General features: G+C 47.4%; 1 protein-coding gene across 3 annotated transcripts in view; it reads left to right on the top strand.

Moving 5' to 3' along the window:
* Nucleotides 1-11,677, top strand: part of LHX2 (LIM homeobox 2) — a 33,279-nt gene extending 21,602 nt beyond the window's left edge. For all 3 annotated transcript variants that reach the window (XM_039321562.1, XM_039321561.1, XM_039321560.1), the window contains exons 4-5: nt 1,721-1,926; nt 10,939-11,677. In XM_039321562.1, the coding sequence (XP_039177496.1) occupies nt 1,721-1,926; nt 10,939-11,226 (494 nt within the window). In that variant the 3' untranslated portion in view covers nt 11,227-11,677. The remainder of the gene's footprint in view (nt 1-1,720; nt 1,927-10,938) is intronic.
* Nucleotides 11,678-21,327: the final 9,650 nt, after the last annotated feature.

A 21,327-nucleotide genomic window follows, 5' to 3' on the forward strand; every position in this document is an offset into this window, starting at 1 on the left:
AGAGAGAGAGAGAGCAACTGAAGATGCAAATGCATTAAACCCGGTGGCAGAAAGCAAGAGGCCTCTTTCCCTCCAGCCCCCCCCCCGACCACCCCCCCCCTTCCCAGCTCACTTTGTAAAGGAAGCAAGCTGAGATCCTGTGCGAGTGTGAGAATCTGGGTTTAAACGCCCTGCGATGCGACAACAGGCTTGGATGGGGTCTCGGGAGAAAGGGATAGGTATTGTCTTGCGGATTTCTTCGCCATTTATTTATTTTGTCATATTTATGTTGTGTTTGCATCGTTTTTAGAAACACAGAGCGTCCTTGGCAGGTGGCCACCATCCAGCCCCCCCAAAATTTCCGTCGTTAAGCGAGACGTTTGTTAAGTGAGTTTTGCCCCATTTTGCGACCTTTCTCGGCCATCGCCGTGGAGCGAAACACAGCAAGTTGTTAAGTTGTGGCACGGTGGTTAAGGGAAATCTGGCTTCCCTCCCCTTGACTTTGCTGCAACCGTCATAAATACGAGTCAGTTGCCAAGCGTCTCAGTTTTGATCACACGATCACAGGGGGGGGGCGGTGCTACAAAGCTCGTACGTGTGAAAATTGGTCCTAAGTCACTTTTCTCAGTTGTAACTCTGAACGGTCACTAAATGAACTGTTGTAAGTCGAGGATGGCCTGTAATTCAAGGTTAACCCGAGGTGGTGAACGTATGTAACACTCCTTCCTCCTCCTGTTTTCCCTACAACAACAATCCTTTGAGGTGGGCTTGGCAGAGAGAGAGAAAGGAGCCGGCCCACAGTCACCCAGCTGGCTGTCATGCCTAAGGCGGGACTAGAACTCACCGTCTCCTGGCGATTGGCCCAAAGTCACCCAGCTGGCTGTCAGGCCTAAGGCGGGACTAGAAGTCATCCTCTCCTGGTGATTGGTCCAAAGTCACCTAGCTGGCTGTCATGCCTAAGGCGGAACTAGAACTCACCGTCTCCTGGTGATTGGTCCAAAGACACCCAGCTGGCTTTCATGGCTAAGGTGGGTCTAGAATAGTGATTCTCAACCTTTTTAATGCCACAACCCCCAACCAGTTGTAAGTTGAGGACTACTCAACCGGTCGTAAGTCGAGGACTACTCAACGGGTGCAGCACCGTTTGCAGAATGGGGCTTTTGGCGGGCTCAGCAGGGAAAAGACAGCCTGGACAATTCCTACTGGCTTTTGAAAGCCAATAGAATTAGACTCTATTCAAGAGAGTCTCTTCTATTGGCTTTCAAAAGCCAATAGAATAAAAGGGAGTAGCACAGCTAAGGAAAAGGGGGGGAAAATGGCGGACTGCGTTGTTTGGCGACCCCCGTGAAATGGTCGTTCGACCTCAAATGGGGTCCCGACCCACAGGTTGAGAACCACTGGTCTAGAACTCACCGTCACCTGGTGATTGGTCCATAGTCACCCAGCTGGCTGTCATGCCTAAGGCGGGACTAGAACTCACCATCTCCTGGTGATTGGTCCAAAGTCACCCAGCTGGCTTTCATGGCTAAGGCGGGACTAGAACTCACCGTCTCCTGGTTTCTAGCCTGGTTCCTTCACCATTCGACCAAACTGCTAGGTTCCTTCTGGGCCATATGCTCAGCGGTGCCATGGTTGGATGTGCCCAAGCGATGCCTCCTTTGACGGTTGAGGAGGAGAGCAGATGGGGGTCTTTCCCCTGGACATTGCGCTGACCGTCTCTTCCCCACCTTTGTGCCCCTAGCCCTGAGCTGCAACGAGAACGACAGCAGCCCCCTGGATCGGGACCAGCACTACCCCAGCAACCAGAAGACCAAACGCATGAGGACCTCCTTCAAACACCACCAGCTGCGGACAATGAAATCCTATTTTGCTATTAATCACAACCCAGATGCCAAGGACTTGAAGCAGCTCGCGCAAAAAACGGGTTTAACCAAAAGGGTGCTCCAGGTAAGTGATTGGACGGCCTCAAAGTGGAGCAGGGGTCATCGGCCAGAGGTACAGCTGTCTCCCCGCTGACGGATAGGATGCCCAGCAAGCTACGGCCGTGTTTCACAACCCTGTAGAGTGAAGGCGGGCGAACGTCAACTCCTAGAATTCCATTCTGGCTGGAGAATTCTAGGAGTTGAAAGTCCCTGAGATGTTGTTGTTGTTAATTGCGGAGTCGTGTCCAACCCATCGCGACCCCATGGACAACGTTCCTCCAGGTCTTCCTGTCCTCTGCCATCTTCTGGAGTCCATTTAAGTTCACACCTCCTGCTTCAGGGACTCCATCCAGCCACCTCCTTCTCTGTCGTCCCCTTCTTCTCTTGACCTCCATCTTTCCCAGCATCAGGCTCTTCTCCAGTGAGTCCTTCCTTCTCTTTAGGTGGCCAAAGTAGTTGAGTTTCAACTTCAGGATCTGGCCTTCTAAAGAGCAGTCAGGGTTGAGATAACTCAACAGCAGTCCCTGAGATAACTCCAACCAAATTTGGCTTCTTCCCCGAGACAGCGAGGATGGACAGGGAGATATGTTGGAAATACCGGCCTTGCATTATCTCTATCAAAGATCCCAAAGGGGCTTTTTCACGAGGCAACCGGATTTTCTTGTTTTTCTTTGAAGACATTTCTCTCCTCCTCTGAGGAGCTTCTTCAGCTCTGACTGGATGGTGGAGGATGGAAGGACTGATACTCCTTGCAGACCGCTGGTCATTCGCATCCTTTTAGAGCAGTGGTTCTCAACCTTTTTAATGCCGCGACCCCTCAACCGGTCGTAAGTCGAGGACTACTCAACCGGTCGTAAGTCGAGGACTACTCAACTGGTGCAGCACCGTTGGCAGAATGGGACTTTTGGCAGGCTCAGCAGGGCAGAGACAGCCTGGACAATTCCTATTGGCTTTGGAAAGCCAATAGAATTAGACTCTATTCAAGAGAGTCTATTCTATTGGCTTTCAAAAGCCAATAGAATAAAAGGGAGTAGCACAGCTAAGGAAAAGGGGAAAAAAATGGCGGACAGCGTTGTTTGGCAAACCCCGTGAAATGGTCGTTCGATCCCAAATGGGGTCCCGACCCACAGGTTGAGAACCATTGTTTTAGAGGGTCCTTGAGGCCACCTGGAGATGAACTGTGTCCTCGGGGTACCCTGAGTGTTGCAAATGGGTGTGGAGCCATCTTGGTACCTCAAGGAGTATAAATCCTTCCACTTCCCACCATCCAGTCAGAGATGAAGAAGATTCTTGGATGAGAAGTGAAACGTCTTCAAAGAAAAACAAGGAAGTCCAATGAAAAAGCACCTTTGGGACAACCATGACCTCGATGACTGAGAATGTCCATCGTCACCTATCAAATGTTGGAGGAGAAAGCAGCCGTTGTTCTCACTGATAGAGCACTGATGTGATCAACAATGGGACTTCAGCTGGGTCAACTTGCCTCTGTGGTGGTCTTGAATGCTGCGCTCTGCAAAGTAATTTTGTTTTTGAAGAACCAACTTTGGCAAAGCCAGGGATTCCTTAATGCGATGTAAACAGCATAACAGAGCTGGAGAAGTATTATTACCCCTTTATAAAGCCCTAGTAAGACCACACCTGGAATACTGTAGCCAGTTTTGGTCGCCATATCACAAAAAAGATGTTGAGAGTTTGGAAAAAGTTCCGAGAAGAGCAATTGAACGTGAACCTGGTCATGAAATGATCAGCTGACCTGGCTGTTTTGTTTATAACAACAACAACTTTTAAAAAAAGCAGGAATGAAATTCACAGATCTGTAGAATTGTTCCGAGTTGAAGAACGGCTGCAGGACTTGGGCTTGGCCAGTCTAAAGAAAAGAAGAAATAGGGGGGACATGATAGCAGCGTTCCAGTATTTGAGGGGCTGCCACAAAGAAGAGGAAGGGTCAAGTTGTTCTCCAAAGCACCAGAGGGCAGGACAAGAAAAAACAGATGGAAATTAATCAAGGAGAGAAGCAACCTGGAATGAAGGAGAAACATCCTGACAGTGAGGACAATTAGCCAGTGGAACAGCTTGCCACCAGAAATTATGGGCGCTCCATCAATGGAGGTTTTTAAGAAGAGACTAGACATGTATGTGAAATGGTATAGCTTCTCCTGCTTGAGCAGGGGGCTGGACTAGAAGACCTCCAAAGTCCCTTCCAGATTCTATTCTATTCTATTCTATTCTATTCTATTCTATTCTATTCTATTCTATTCTATTCTATTCTATTCCATTCCATTCCATTTTCTATTTTCTATTTTCTATTCTATTCTATTCTATTCTATTCTATTCTATTCTATTCTATTCTATTCTATTCTATTCTATTCTATTCTATTCTATTCTATTCCATTCCATTCTATTTTCTATTTTCTATTTTCTATTTTCTATTTTCTATTCTATTTTATTCTATTCCATTCCATTCCATTCCATTCTATTCTAGATAACAGGGCAAAAACCAACGGATTTCAAGTAGGATAATTTTGGTTGGGCATCAGGAAGACCTTTCAGCAGTGAAAAACTGTTCAGCGATGAAATAAACTACCTGGAGAAGCAAGAAGAGAACTTTGCTGGAGAGGTGGAAAGAGGAGCTCCTTTCTGAGGTCCTTTGGCTGGTTCTGTCCAGTTTTTGGGGTGTTTTGGGGATGATGGCAGACCCTCAGCATACTCTCAAAAGCCAAGTGTGCCTCTTTTGCTGAGGAAACCCTCGCCCCTTTTTTTTGTGTTTTTGCCTAGCAGCTACGTTGACAAAAGTCTGTTGAATTCTGACACATTTTGACGATCCTCTGACCAACGGTGATGAATCCTGGAAAGCTGAGATCCTCAAAACGTGAACAGAAGGCTGGTGGTGAAGAAATGGGGATTTTACCCCATGGCTTCTGCAAGTGCTGATTTGGGGGAAAGGTTTACAAATATTTGCCACCTCGATCGACAAGTCACTCAAAGGTTTTCAAGTCCGTTCCGACTTCCATCAGCTTTAACCTACCTGTGGTTAAAGGAATCTTACACAATTCGGAAGTTTAAAACGTAGTCTCCCCTTTGCGTTGTACAAATGAAGTCGTTTAATCTGGGGGCGCCTCTTAATCAGCCTGAATTAATCTTCTTGCAGATAATCCTCAAGAGTTTTGGGCAGAGCGATCCACTTGAGATCTTCTTCAAAGGAAGCTCATCCCCACCTTGCACTGAGCTATAGTTTGGAACAGAACAGAGCAGAATTAAGGAACAGAATAGAATTAGGGAACAGAATAGAATTAAGGAATAGAACAGAACAGAACAGAACAGAAAAAATAGAATAAAATAGAATAGGATAGGATAGGATAGGATAGGATAGGATAGGATAGATTAGGATAGGATAGATTAGGATAGGATAGGATAGGATAACAGAGTTGGAAGGGACCTTGGAGGTCATCAAGTCCAACCCTCTGCTCAGGCAGGAAGCCCTATACCAGTGATGGCGAACCTTTTAGAGATTGAGTGCCCAAACTGCATCATCGGGTGCCGGGTGGGTATGGCCCATTGGGTGGGCGTGGCTGCGGTGGTAACAGCAGACAGGGTAGAACTAAAAAGTTCAGTCAATCAATTCCAACTTTGCAAGATCTTTTTTTTTTCCTGCGAGAAATTAAAATGGACTGATTGATTGAACCTTCTTTTTTTTTTTGCACCCGTCACCGGAGGCCTAAAGCAAAAAGGTTTTATAAAACCCAGCTGAAGGCCTAGGACTGGGGCGACGGTGCGCGTGCCCACAGAAAGGGCTCTGAGTGCCGCCTCTGGCACCTGTGCCATAGGTTCGCCACCACTGCCCTATACCATTTCAGACAAATGGCTGTCCGGTCTCTTCTTAAAAACTTCCAGTGTTGAAGCATTCACAGCTTCTGGAGGCAGATAGTTCCACTGGTTAATTGTTCTCACTGCCAGGACATTCCTCCTTAGTTCCAGATTGCTTCTCTCCTTGATTAGTTTCCATCCGTTGCTTCTTGTCCTGCCTTCAGGGGCTTCGGAGAATAGCTTGACTCCCCCCCCTTCTTTGGGGCAGCCCCTGAGATACTGGAAGATTGTTATCATGTCCCCCCTATTTCTTCTTTTCTTTAGACTAGCCAAACCCAAGTACCACAACTGTTCGTCATATGTTTTAGCCTCCAGTCCCCTGATCATCTTTGTTGCTCTTCTCTGCCCTCTTTCTCGTTTACGAATCATCTTTGCATACTAATGGCTTGCTGTGGGCTGGGTTCCCATCATATGTCAACCAAACCAAGTTTGTGGTTTAGAACTTCTTCTTTTGAAATACTGGAATCTGGGATCTTCCCGGAACCTGGATAGTGGGAAATCTTGGCTTTCTCTGTATGGTGCATTGCTGAAGGAGGTGGTGATCAGGTGGCTTTAGAAAGCAATATTTCCTGGACAAGAACCCTCTGCCCTCAGTCATTCAGCCCCTAGTCTTCTCACGACTGGACTACTGTATTGCACTCTGCATGGGGCTGCCCTTGAAGACCATTCAGAAGCCACAGCTGGTGCAGAGGGCAGCAGGGCGGGTAGTTTTGGGGTCCCCAAGAATGGCCCCTGTAGCATCATTGCCCCCCGAGCTGCTTTGGGTACCAGTCTGCTTCCGGGTGCAATTCAAGGTGTCGGTGGTCCCCTTTAAAGCCCTTTGTGGGAGGGGTCCAGGTCCCACTGGGATTGGACCCTGCCACCCGTGCTGGCAGAGGAGGCCTGCTGTGGCTCCCATCAGCCCGCTTATTTCGGCTGCTGGGGGGCGGGCTCCAAGAGGAGGAGGGCCTTCTCTGCTGTGGCCCCACCCTCTGGAACATCTTGCCCCCACCCTCCTGATGTGAGGTGGGCCCTCAACCCTCCTATCTTTTCATAAGAGCCTAAAGCCCTGGCTGGGCCAGTCGGCTTGGGGTCCCAATGGGGGAATCAGCGCAATGGAAGTGGTGGATTGAGTAATAACAGATTCCCCCCCCCCGCGCATTGCTGCTGAAAAGATATGCAATGAAAGTTTGCATTGCTGCTGGAAAGATATGCAACGAAAGTTTGCATTGCTGCTGGAAAGATATGCAACGAAAGTTTGCATTGCTGCTGGAAAGATATGCAACGAAAGTTTGCATTGCTGCTGGAAAGATGTGCAACTAAAAACAAGATAGTTTATAGGACTGGTTCTCTCCTTCCTTCCTTCCTTCCTTCCTTCCTTCCTTCCTTCCTTCCTTCCTTCCTTCCTTCCTTCCTTCCTTCCTTCCTTCCTTCCTTCCTTCCTTCCTTCCTTCCTTCCCTGTCATTAACTTCCAAATTCCCTTTTCTGCTGCAAAGAAAATCCAGAAAGAATCTCTGGCGGCCCTTTTTTTGATATTTTTTTTTAAAAAAGTATGAAAGTCATACAGTTTTGTTTTGATTTCTCCACAAAATTCCCTACTGACCTATCATGTCTTCCTGCTGGGGGAAAAAAAAATGGAATTTTCTGAAGCCAAGGATTCATTCACCCCTAAAATTGTTTTATTCCACCTTTGGCCGACGGAGCAGAAAGCAGAAAACCTCTTGCGATCTTCCTATAGACATCAGAAGTCAAAGCGGGGATTTATTTCCCCCCCACTCCTTCCGTTTCATTCCTTCCTGCCTAAGCCGTGTACACCTAGTCCTCCATTTACAACCGTTCGTTTAGTGACCGTCCCAAGTTACAAGGGCACAGAAAAAAGTCATTTTTCACACTGGCGACCGTTGCAGCGTTCCCCCCCACCCACCACGGTCACGTGACCAAATTCAGACGCTGGTCCATATTTATGATGGTCGCAGCGTCCCGGGGGAGTCACGTGATCCCTTTTTGCGAGCTTCTGGCAAGCAAAGTCAAAGCCGGATTCGCTTCACAACCAAGCGACTCACTTAACAACGGCAGCAATTCACTTAACAACTCGTAAAAGGTCGTACAATGGGGCATGCTGGCTTAGCAAATGTCCCACTTAGCAACAGACTTACATACTGTATTTATTTAAAAATCCTTATTCCGGAGCTGGTAAATGCCTGGAAAAGAAAGGCGTCGAAGATGCAACTCGTAGGGCTTCTATTATTAATAACCACATAAAATTGGATCCATATCCTTAACATTCCTCTGTGCTGCTCCAGACATTAAATATGATTCTTCCCCCCCCCCCGGTGTTATTATTTTAGAAGTATTAATAATTTATCTTGGCACGTAAGGCTAGCAGTCCTTTTAAAACGATCTGTGGCCCGATCGTAAAGAAACGAATATTAATATTTAAATATCGACGAACGGCACAAGAAGGAGAGGAAAAATTGTTCACCTGGGTGACATCTGGTGTCATCTATTCCCTTTTAGTATCTCACTGCCCTACACACACACACACACACACACACACACACACACAAATATATATGATTTCACACTGTTCGGTAGTTTATAAAGTCATCGGATCAGCTGCCCAGTATTTGAACCCAGAGTTGCTTTGGATCATGGGTCTTCAAACGTGACCCTTTTATGACATGTGGAATTCTGGGAGTTGAAGTCTACACGTCATAAAAGGGCCACGTTTGAAGACCCCTGCTTCGGATAATGAGGAGGGCAGAATAGAAATTTAATGTCTCAAATATAAAATATACAATTTGTTGGGAGAGAACTGGGAGTCCCCAAGCTCTGAGCCAAACTGGGAAATAAAGAAGAGACATACCTGAATGAAGGCATTGAAAAACAAATCAGATCTTTATCCTGGCCAAGAATCTTTCACCAAGAGAAAGACTTCATCTTAACCTTGAAGGAAGTCCCAAAAAAAATCCAGTGAAATTCTCCAGAGAGCCAGTCAATAAAACCCTATCAACGTACTCAACTGTTCGGGTGCCTTCCTGATGTTTTGGGGTGACATTTCCCAGAGTTCCCAACCAGGATAGTCCCAGAGACATTGAGAGGTCTCTATGGAGGTCCACCAGGTTAAAGAAGGCTTTTTAAGGGTACCGGTGAGACCATAACTATTTACGGTGCGTTGGTAGTTACGGGGTTGTTCAAGAAATTAAGACTTGAAAAACAAATAAGTAGCACATTCATCTGTATGTTGATCACATTAACAAATCTGTACTTTTGCTTTTAATGATGCTCTGAAGCACTTGGGGTTCAAGACCAACTGTCATCAGTTGGGAGGGAGTCTCTGTACAGCTAGTCCTTGAGTTACGACACTTTGCTTAGTGACCGTTCAAAATTACAATGGCACTGTTTCCTGACAGTTAGAACAATTAACCAGTGGAAGGACTTGCCTCCAGATGTTGTGGAAGTTTTTAAGAAGAGATTGGACAGCCATTTGTCTGAAATGGTATAAGGCTTCCCTGCCTGAGCAGGGGTTGGACTAGAAGACCTCCAAGATCCCTTCCAACTCTGTTATTCTATTCTATTCTATTCTATTCTATTCTATTCTATTCTATTCTATCTATTCTATTCTATTCTATTCTTATTTCTTATAATTCTATTCTATTTTATCTTTTCTTTTCTTTTCTTTTCTCTTTTGTATTCTCTTTTCTATTCTATTCTTATTTCTTATTATTCTCTTCTCTTCTCTTCTCTTCTCTTCTCTTCTCTTCCATTCCATTCCATTCCATTCCATTCCATTCCATTCCATTCTATCTTCCCTTCTATTAACAATTGTGTGACTAACGTAACAACTGCAGTGATTCAGTTTACAACTGTAAAATCGTAAAACGGGGCAAAACAAATGTCTCACTTAACAACAGAAATTTTAGGTTCAATTGTGGTCCTAAGTCGAGGACCACCTGTATAAATGGGGCATAGCGTCCTCCCCTCAGTTTGACTGTGGGGTCCTAGGTCAAGACTGCAGATCACATCATGACCGGTCGTAAGCTGAGGGCAGATACCGGCCCAGACCCTTGTTAAGTGGATTGGGCCCCATTTGACCACCTTCCTTGCCTCCGTTGTCAAGTGAATGCTTTGAGTTGATAAGTTACTCACCTGGTTGTTAAGTGAATCCTGCTTCTCCCATGGACTTTGCTTGTCAGAATGTCGCAAAAGGGGATCACATGACACCCCCCTGGGATGCTGCAACAGTCATAAATATGAATCAGTTGCCAAACCTCTTGAGTTTTGATCACATGATAACAGGGGTGCTGCAATGGCCGTAACTGTGAAAAACGGTTGTAGGTTGCCATTTTTAGTGCTGCTGTAACTCCGAACAGTCATGAAAACAAATTGTTGTGAGTTGAGGACCACCTGTATGTGTGATAAGCCATGCGCTAAATAAATCAAGACGATCCGCTGGACGGCCCCAGTGCCAATCGATCCGTACTGGGAATGGGAGATGTTTTAAAGAATCCCCTCACCCACCTGCCTTGACCCAAAGGTGCTTTTTCCAGGAAGCGACTGGGACTTTCTTGTTTTTCCTCCGAAGACGTTTCGCTTCTCATCCCAGAAGCTTCTTCCGGTTCTGACTGAATGGTGGGGAAGGGAAGGATTTATACTCCTGACAGAGAGCTGGTCATTTGTGCTCTTTCTGAGAATCATCCAGGCCTCTTGGAGGTTTATCTGTTCCCTGAGTGGCGCAAATGGGCGTGGAGCCTTCTTGGAACCGCTGAAAGGATCGTGTTGTAGAGTGGAGATAGACGATGTCCTACCCCTCCCTCTCTGTTGAGGGAGGGGCTGTTCAATTTTGACCTAGGTGGCCTTTTTGACCCCTCTTTCAAAGCAGCAGTCCTCTCTGTCCAAAATGTGGCCTTCGAAAAAGCGGCCTTTGTCTTTTAAATGCAGATGTTGGACGGCTGAATCTTGTCCTGGTGGGTTTGTTCTCCTCTGTTGCACCGTGCGTTTGTGAAGCGGTTGTGAAGGTACAGAGCTGCACACCGCTCACTGCATTGTACTGCATCTCCCACGTCGCTCCGTTTGCGTCGGGGCATTTTAATCCTTGGGGTGGACAAGCTTCGGCCTTGGGTGTGTATTCTCACCTGAGTTCATTCTTTCTTTCTTTCTTTCCTTCCTTTCCTTCCCGTGGAACGGTTCTAGGTCTGGTTCCAGAACGCCCGAGCCAAATTCCGACGGAACCTCTTACGCCAGGAGAACACGGGAGTGGACAAGGCGTCCGATTCGGCCCTCCAGGCCGGCACCCCATCCGGACCGGCATCGGAGATCTCCAATACCTCCCTAAGCCCCTCCCGGACCCCCACCACCTTAACAGACTTGACGAACCCTAGCATGCCCTCCGTGACTTCGGTCTTGGGCTCCGTGTCCGGCAGCTTGGACGTCCACGAATCCCGCAGCCCTTCACAGACCACACTGACCAACCTCTTCTGATGAACCCCGCCACGGCTCCAGGGGCGGCGTGCGCGCGTCTCTGTGTGTCTTACCTTTTTAAGGAAAGAAACGATTCTTAGTCCAACTCCAAATGGATTTTTTTTTTTCTTTTTCAACTTGGGACACCGCTGGGCTACAGCTCCACCGCCGGGCGAGGTCCGAAAGGCCCCCCCCCGTGGATTGGAGGGCTGACTTGGAATGACCACTGCCCACACAACATTTGTGTCCGTGTACAGTTTTATGGATTTGGGCCAGGGAAATGGCAATTAATTTAAGTTGGCTAAAGCTTGTGTGATATTTTTTCTTTTTCAGAGACTGCCACGTGCCTTATTTACTGTCCATTTCTTTTACTCCTAAACCCCGGCCTATTTTTTTTTTCCTTCCCCCTTTCTCTCTCTGTATATTTATGACCACGTCCGAGACCACGCAAACTACAGGAAGGAGGGGCGGGGGGGGGTGGGGGCGGGGGAGAGAGAAGTGAAAATGTGAATATGAATTTTGCTACTTTAAATTAAGTCCTAAACCTTTGACTTGGTCGTTCTGACGTCTTAGAACTGAAACTCAGAAGAAGTGACACACGTCGGTTCCGCTATCAAAATTTGTAAAAAATAAAAATAAAAATAAAATCTAACCAATAATAAAGCCACTTAATGGAAATGACCTCCACGTTAGGTGCCCTCGCAATGAAAGGTGAGAGATTTAGGCAAGAAAGAGGAGGAGGAGGAGGAGGAGGAGGAGGAGGAGGAGGAGGAGGAGGAGGAGGCAAAGAGAAGGAGAGAGGAAGGAATGGTGGAAAGGGAGGAGGAGAAAAGAGAAGGAGGAGAAGGAGGAGAAGAAGGAATAGGTGGGAAGGGAGAAGAAAGAGAAGAGAAGGAGGAGAGGAAGGAATGGTGGAAAGGGAGGAGGAGGAGAGAAGGAGGAGGAGAAGGAGAAGAAGGAGAAATAATGGTGGAAGAGGAGGAGGAGAAGGAGGAGAGGAAGAGAGGAAGGAATGTGGAAGAGGAGGAGGAGGAGGAGGAGAAGGAGGAGAAGGAATAATGGTGGAAAGGGAGGAGAAGGAGGAGAGGAGAAGGAGAAGGAGAAGAAATAATGGTGGAAAGGGAGAAGGAGAAGAGAAGGAGAAGGAGGAGAGGAAGGAAAAGTGGAAGAGGAGGAGGAGGAGAAGGAAGAGAGGAAAGAATAATGGTGGAAAGGGAGAAGGAGAAGGAGGAATAATGGTGGAAAGGGAGGAGAAGGAGAAGGAGGAGAGGAAGAAATGGTGGAAGAGGAGGAGAAGGAGGAGAAGGAGAAGAGAAAGGGAAAGGTTGACGGTTCCTTTAAAACGGAAAGTGCAAGAAAATAGACTTGGGAACTTCCGGAAGTCTGTTATCTTTGCTTGGGGGTCTGGAAGAGAGACTTTCAAGTCAGCTGAGCGAGAAATCAAATAAATGCCTTAAAAGGTATTTTAAAACCCTCTAAAATGGAGACTGGATGGTGAAATTTTAGCTGGGAGGTTTGGTTGGGGAGGAGATACACAACTGAATGGGGTTCATGGCTGCGGTTGACTAGGATGGCCTCACATTGACTTAGTCATGGGCCAAGTTGGGTTTGCTGACCTCCACAGGGGGAGCAGCTGATGTAAAGTCTCAGCTGAGACACCCTGGGAGACAGCAGCTAACCAAGCTACAACTGCTTCCTGCTACAGAAGGTCCCCCATTGGTTGGTTTCCATCTCCTTCCCCAGGTGTGACCAACCTTCTGAGAAGACTTCAGCTCTGTTTGGTCTCCGTTACTGGAAGCGTCATTGTCGACCCTCTTCGGAATTCATTCTCTATGGTCTTGCTGTAATTCCAGGATAATGTCAAAGATGAGAAGGTAATTTGGGGTCATTGATGACTTCTTGGAAAGAGAACGGTTGCTGGAATTGAGTATGTTTAGTTCAGGGGTCTTCAGAATGGGCCCTTTCATGACTTGTGGACATCAACTCCCAGAATCCCTCAGCCAGAAATAATAGAAATACTAGAAATAGAATAACTGAGTTGGAAGACACCTTGTAGGTCATCTAGTCCAACCCCCTCTTCACCCAAGCAGGAGATCTCCACCATTTCTGACAGATGGCAGTCCAGGCTCTTCTTGGAAGCCCCCAGGGATGAAGCTCCCACAACCTCTGAAGGCAACTCCCGTTCCACTGATTGATCGGTCTCACTGTCAGAAAATTCCTCCTTATTTCCAGATTGAATCTCTCCTTGATCAGTTTCCATCCGTTGTTCCTTGTCTGGCCTTCAGGTGCTTTGGAGAATAGGCTGACCCCCTCCTCTCTGTGACAGCCCCTCAGATATTGGAACCCTACTATCATGTCTCCCCTGGTCCTTCTCTTCGCTAGACTAGCCGTGCCCAGTTCCTGCAGCCGTCCTTCATATGTTTTAGCCTCCGGTCCCCTGATCATCTTTGTTGCTCTTCTCTGCACTTTTTCCTAGAGTCTCAACGTCTTTTTTAATAGTGTGGAGGCCAAAACAGGTTGCAGTATTCTAGGTGTGGCCTTACTAAGGCTTTCTACAGGGGTATTACTACCTTACATGATCTTTATTCAATCCTTCTCTTAATGCAATTTAGGATTGCATTGGCCTTTTTGGCTGCCGCCACACACGGCTGGCTCATATTGAATTGGTTGTCCACTAGGACTTCAAAATCCCTCCAGTATTCTTGAGGTGCAAATTACTGGGAGAGTCTGGGAGAGTTTTGCCCACCCCTCAATGGAAATGCTCCATCATCTGGGTCATGATTGCCCCAACGGTGCTTTTTCCAAAAAGGCAACCGGACTCGTTTCTTTTTTTTCCTTTGAAAACATTTTGCTTCTCGGCCAAGAAGCTTCTGAAATGAAGAAACTTCTTGGATGAGAAGCTTCTTGTACATGGACGAGGAAAAAGAACCAAGAAAGTCCAGTTGCCTTTTGGAAAAAAAGCGACTTCGGGAGCGTTGGGTTTGAGTGAAGCGCCAATAGAAAGCAAGAGCAACTGAGATTTGGGGGGAGTGAAATTGTAGCCGGGGCTGATTCCAGATTGGTTCTCTCCTTGATGAATAGAATAGAGCTGGAAGGGACCTTGGAGGTCTTCTAGTCCAGCCCCTGCTCAAGCAGGAGAACCTATACCATATCAGACAAGTGGCTGTCCAGTCTCTTCTTAAAAATCTCCCGTGATGGAGCACCCACAACTTCTGGTGGCAAGCTGTTCCACTGGTTAATTGTCCTCACTGTTGCTTCTAGAATAGAGTAGCATAGCATAGCATAGCATAGCATAGCACAGCACAGCACAGCACAGCACAGCACAGCACAGCACAGCACAGAATAGAATAGAATAGAATAGAATAGAATAGAATAGGATAGAATTAAGGAATAGAATAGAATAGAATAGAATAGAATAGAATAGAATAGAAAATATGGAATGGAATGGAATGAGCTGGAATGACCTTGGAGATCTTCTAGTCCAGCGCCCTGCTCAAGCAGGAGAACCTATACCATCTCAGACAAGTGACTGTCCAGTCTCTTCTTAAAAATCTCCAGTGATGGGATGCCCACGATTTCTGGTGGCAAGCTGTTCCACTGGTTAATTGTCCTCACTGTCAGGAAATTTCTCCTGAATTCCAGGTTGCTTCTCTCCTTGATCAGTTTCCAACCATTGTTTCTCATCCTGCCCTCTGGTGCTTTGGAGAATAGTTCGACCCCCTCTTCTTTGGGGCAGCCCCTCAGATACTGGAACACGGCTATCCTGTCTCCCCTATGTCTTCTTTTCTCTAGACTGGCCAAACCCAAGTCCCGCCGCCGTTCTTCGTATGTTTTAGCCTCCAGGCCTTGGATCATCTTAGTTGCTTTTCTCTGATTTTTTTCCCCAAACTCTCAACATCTTTTTTTTGTGGCAGGGTGACCCAAACTGGCTGCCGTATTCCAGGTGTGGCCTTACTAGGGCTTTGTAAAGCGGTAGGAGCTTTCTTCCCCTTGAGCCCTCCTGGCCTTGCCCGTGCTAATTATCTCTTGCCTCATTTTTAAAAAGCCACCTGCTTTCCTTTCTGACGTGGTCTCTTTTCCTTATTCTGATTGTCTCCTTCCTCTCCCTGGAGAGGAATAAAGCACTACTGCCTCCCCCACCTGCAGCCCCCCAAGGCTTTTGTAGCCAGCCAACTCGGTTGAAACAACAGCTTTGGGTTGCGTCAGGGACCCTCCCCTCTCTTTTTTTTGCACCGTGCAAGTCTTAAAACAAGCCTCCAGAGGAAGAGAAAGCCCCCCCCCCAGGAATGGGGATTAACCTGGACACCTTGCCTCCTGCCAGATGGTGTGGATTAGAATCCTACCATCAGCCAGCAAGGAATCAGTTGGGGAATTTGGTTCGGAAAGGGGGGGGGCAAACCTTTCCCCTCATTCCTCACTTCGAAACAGGTCTGGCCTGGCAAGGCGTCTTCCCTGAAGTTGTTCCCAGCATCCTCAGGTCAAGCCACATCTGGCAAGCCTCGAGATAATAATAATAATAATAATTATTATTATATAATTTTGACTTTATATTATTATTAATAATAATAATATAAAGTCAAAATTGAGAAGACAGCAACAGACAGTAAGTGCCGCCTATGCAAAGAAGCTGAAGAAACAGTGGACCACCTGGTAAGCTGCTGCAAGAAGATTGCACAGACTGACTACAAGCAGCGGCATGACAAAGTAGCAACAATGGTGCATTGGAAGATCTGCAAAAAATACCATTGGCATGGTGATCATAAAATGATAAAATGCTGCTAGGACTTCAGAATTCAAACAGACAAGCACCTGCAACATAACACCCCAGACTTAACAATTGTCGATAAGAAAGACAAAAAAGTCTGGATAGTGGACGTGGCAGTGCCTGGAGATAGCAGAATAGAAGAGAAAGAACTGGAGAAGATAACAAAATACAAAGACCTACAAACAGAAATAGTACCAATAGTACGTCACCTTGGAATTGAACAACTTGGCACCACTTGAACACAATTACAGGAACATCCACGATACTGCTTCCATCACGATCCACATCTGCCTATCCCAGGTCCTGGGTAAGGACTCGATAGGTAGACAAAAGTGCCAAATCCAGTCTGAACAGCTGGCTGACTGTGCGATGATCCATAACAACAACAACAACAACAATAATAAAGTTGGAAGGGACCTTGGAGGTCATCTAGTCCAAACCCCTGCTCAGGCAGGACACCCTATACCATTTCAGACAAATGGCTGTCCAGTCTCTTCTTAAAAACTTCCATTGTTGAAGCATCCACAGCTTCTGGTGGCAAGCTGTTCCACTGGTTAATTGTTCTCACTGTCAGGAAGTTTCTCCTTAGTTCCAGGTTGCTTCTCTCCTTGGTGAGTTTCCATCGGTTGCTTCTTGTCCTGCCTTCAGGCGCTTTGGAGAATAGCTTGACTCCCTCTTCTTTGGGGCAGCCCCTGAGATACTGGAAGACGGCTATCATGGAAGCAACCTGGAATTAAGAAGAACCAACCTAACAGTGAGGATAATTAACCAGTGGAACTGCTTTCCACCAGAAGTTGTGGGCGCTCCATCGTTGGAGGTTTTCAAGGAGAGACTGGACAGCCACTTGTCTGAGATGGTATAGGGTCTCCTGCTTGAGCAGGGGGTTGGACTAGAAGACCTTCAAGGTCCCTTCCCACTCTGTTCTTTTTGAAATTGGAACAGGGGACAATCCAGACGCGCTATTTTATCTCTTCCTAGTTTGAGAATCCCAGCTTGGAGGAAAAAGATGGTTTTTGCATGCCACGGTGCCCGATCTGGCCGGATGCCTTGGAAGCTGGCAGAGGCCGGGTTCCCATAAGCCTCAGCCCGGGTGGCGCAGCGTCCTTTAAATAGCATCTCCCTATTCCCCCCCCCCCCGCCCCAGTCCCTCCTTCCTATCGCCTGCTAGTAAAGCTGCACCACAAAGTAGTTGCGCTGGCAGCTGTCACTGGAAAGGTGGCAGTTTTTCTCTGGCTGGGCTGACAGCAGCTGTCCAAAAGTGGATGAATGGAACGTGAGTGACATCATGTTTATTCAAAAAAGACAGTCCCGGCTACAGATCAGTGTCAGCAATATTGTTGATACGTTGCAGGAGGCAGAGTCACTCCCCCCACCCCCGTTTATCCTTTCCGTGGTGTCACACACACACACACACACACACACACACACACACACACAGAGCCGATGCTTGTTTAATTGAAGGCATGTGGGATGGAGGCGCTGGCTGGAAGCTAAGAGAACCTGGTGGCCTTCTCCCTGAAGCGCTAGTGATCAAGGTGCAGGGACTTAACTGAATAACAGAGTTGGAAGGGACACTAGAGATCTTCTAATCCACCCCTTGCTTGGGCAGGAGTTCTTATATGCCATTCTGGACAAATGGCTTCTTTTAAACCCTCCGGTGATGGAGCACCCAGCACCTCTGGAGGCAAGCTGAGTTCAGTCCTCTTGACCCATCCGGCTTCTGAGATAGACTGCTCCCAGCATGGAGGCTCCGCTGAGCTAGCCCTACATGGATGCAGGAAAAGGCCTGCCTGGATTGAGCTGGAGATGTGCTGGTTCTTCTTCTTCTTCTTCTTCTTCTTCTTCTTCTTCTTCTTCTTCTTCTTCTTCTTCTTCTTCTTCTTCTTCTTCTTCTTCTTCTTCTTCTTCTTCTTCTTTCTTCTTCTTCTTCTTCTTCTTCTTCTTCTTCTTCTTCTTCTTCTTCTTCTTCTTCTTCTTCTTCTTCTTCTTCTTCTTCTTCTTCTTTTCTTCTTCTTCTTCTTCTTCTTCTTCTTCTTCTTCTTCTTCTTCTTCTTCTTCTTCTTCTTCTCCTCCTCCTCCTCCTCCTCCTCCTCCTCCCCCCCCCAGTGAAGCATAAGATCAAACTCTCGCCTGTAATTGCCTTTGCCAGGAGTCTAGGAGGCTCCATTAAACCCAACAGACACATAAAAAGCTCCCTTTTGCCCACCCACCCTTTTTAAAGTGCCGTTCAAGCTCCGGCATCACCATCATTACACCTCTGAAGAGCAAGGAGTTGGTCTACAGGATCCATCAAGACACAAGACTTCTTTCCTGAGGCACGTTTGTGCTTCACACTGTAAATTCAACCCATGGTTTAAGACACGGTATGGTTTTGTATGGATTTGACTTGCTGTACGGTGTGGACGTACGTATAGTCAACGGCATGGTTTTCCCAGTTGCAATTCATGGCTGTGAAAGTTGGACCATAAGAAAGGCCGAGTGACAAAGAACGGAGGCCTTTGAACTCTGGTGCTGGAGAAGACTCCTGCGAGTCCCCTGGACTGCAAGGCGATCCAACCGGTCAGTCCTAGAAGAGATCAACCCCGACTGCTCTTTAGAAGGCCAGATCCTGAAGTTGAAACTCAAGTACTTTGGCCACCTAATGAGAAGGAAGGACTCGCTGGAGAAGAGCCTGATGCTGGGAAAGATGGAGGGCAAGAGAAGAAGGAGACGACAGAGAAGGAGGTGGCTGGATGGAGTCACTGAAGCAGTAGTAGATGTGAGCTTAAAAGGACTCCAGAAGATGGTAGAGGACAGGAAGACCTGGAGGAACGTTGTCCACGGGGTTGCGATGGGTCGGACACGACTTCGCAACTAACAACAACATGGTGTGGACAGAGCCTGCGTTCCACATACTGGGCTGTGTGTGGAACCAGCTCATTCAGGCTTGTTCAAAAAACTACGGTTAAACCAAAGCTTACATCGTGGGCTGTGTGAATCCAGTTGATGGCATCTGAAGACCTTCCATCTGCCTGATTCTTCCTTTCCAAAAATTTTCTGTTCACAGTTGGTCCAAAGAGGCAACTTTACATGTTTGATTATGTTTTTTTCCTGCTAAACATTTTGATAGATCGTTTCACAACAAGGGGATGCTAACATCTGTCACCGTCAGAGTAAAGCAGAATTAACTTGGGCTGTTTTCGTTATTTCCAAAACTGGGTTTTGGGGTGCGAGATTCCTCCTTTTTCAGAGGGAAGGAGTTTGGGGAATGTTATTAAACGTGATATCATTTCAAAAGAGCTTGTGGGTGGAGCCTTGGCACCCGACGTGGGCAACGGGCACCCAGATGCTTCATAGGACAGTGGTGGCGAACCTATGGCACGGGTGCCAGAGGCGGCACTCAGAACCCTCTCTGTGGGCATGCACGCCGTTGCCCCAGCCACCCCACCCCACCCCCCGTGGTCCCCTTCTCACCAGCAGCCCCCCCCTGGAGGAGACTCACCCCGGGCGCAGCCTGTGCAGAGCAGCACAGCCAAGCACATGGCAGCCGGGCAGGGTGGGAGCGGTTCTAATCTCCGGCGGGGAGCTGGTTCCAAGACGTGGGCACCATCACAGAGAAAGCCCTCCTCCGCGGCCCCGCCAAATGGCACTGCTTGGCCGACGGGACCCGAAGGAGGCCCAGCCTGTGGGATCTAACCGGACGAAGGGAACTATGAGGTGGTAGGCGGTCTCGCAAATAGCCTGGCCCTGAGCCATATCGGGCTTTAAAGGTAATAACCAACACCTTGAATTGGACCCGGAGACCAATAGGCAACCAGTGCAGCTCGCGGAGGATAGGTGTAATGTGGGTGTATCGAGGAGCACCCACTATCACTCGCGCGGCTGCATTCTGGACGAACTGTAGTCATGCCCCATCACGTACAGATGATGCTGCGGGGCGCAGAGGGTCACTTTTGCAGTGAGTCCTGATAGGCTTGACAGAGCTGACAGAGACCTGGATGCAGAAAGGAGTATGGCCTGCTTACTCAAAACTAGTCCTAACCTGGATTCTTCCCATTGAGAAAAGTCATTTCTCTCTAATAATGATAATGATGACGATGACGACAATAATAATAATAATAATAATAATAATAATAATAATAATAATAATAATAATAATAGGCGCCTTGGGTGCAATCCCAAAACAACTGGAGCACCACTTGAACACCATTGGCATTGACAAATTCACTATTAGTCAATTGCAAAAGGCAGCCTTACTAGGAACTGCTTCCATCCTGCGACAATACCTGTAATACCATCAAACATCCACATCTGCCTATCCCAGGTCCTGGGTAAAGACTCGATAGGTAGACAAAATGCCAAATCCAGTCTGAACATCTGGCTGACTCTGCGATGATCCATAATAATAATAAAGTTGGAAGGGACCTTGGAGGTCATCTAGTCCAACCCCTTGCTCAGGCAGGAAACCCTATACCAGGGATGTCAAACTAGCGACGTCAGGTGACATGTCGCAATGTATCGTGACTTTTTCCCCATTGCCGGAGCTGGAGTGGGTGTGGTTTCAGCATGACGCATCTGGCCTGCGGGCCGGCAGTTTGACACCCCTGCCCTATACCATTTCGGACAAATGGCTGTCTAAAAGCGTCCAGTGTTGGAGCCTTCACCGCTTCTGGAGGCAGGTTGTTCCACTGGCTAATTGTTCTGACTGTTCTAACTGTTCAAGAAGTAGCTCAGACCCAACTGTGGACAAGAAAAACGGGCTCTCATCCCTAGAAGAACCCTAGATGTTTCCAGCTGTTGATTTGCTGACATCTGTTCTGTAGGTATGGGGTCCATCCCGATTGGGGGAAAAAAATCTTTTTCTCCTTTCCTGTTCTTCCAACCCCCCCAACACACACACACACACACACACACACACACCAGAAATTATTTCTTAAAAACAAACCAGAGTTGGCTTCACAGCTCGGCACGGAACATTTCATGAGCCCCAAAAGTCACCCTCACGTGCTCCCCGTCCCACAGCTCTCCACGAACTGCGAAGCTCCACAGATCGTGTTTATAACACGTTTGTCTAAAATTGTCTCGAGGCGCATGGCGAGCGCCTCTAAAACAGATGCTCTCTAACCCCCAGTTCTGTTTTGATCTCAAATCGGCGTCTTTATGCGGCGTGTGTGAACTATAATTTGAAACAAAAACGGAGGGAAGGAAAATGTTGTGATATGCGCCACGGCTTTATATTCAGAGGCTGGGGGGGGGACGTTTGGGGGGGGGAATCTGGCAGAGGCTAACTTTATCGCCTGTGAGAAGAAGCATCTGTTTTTGGTGGGGGGACTTGGGAAGGGGGGGATCCCCCCTGAAAAGTCATCCTTGTCCTTAGC

Source organism: Crotalus tigris, unplaced genomic scaffold (assembly GCF_016545835.1).
Source record: "Crotalus tigris isolate CLP2741 ecotype Arizona unplaced genomic scaffold, ASM1654583v1 scf7180000023746.1698619, whole genome shotgun sequence".
In the NCBI taxonomy this organism is placed as follows: domain Eukaryota; kingdom Metazoa; phylum Chordata; class Lepidosauria; order Squamata; family Viperidae; genus Crotalus; species Crotalus tigris.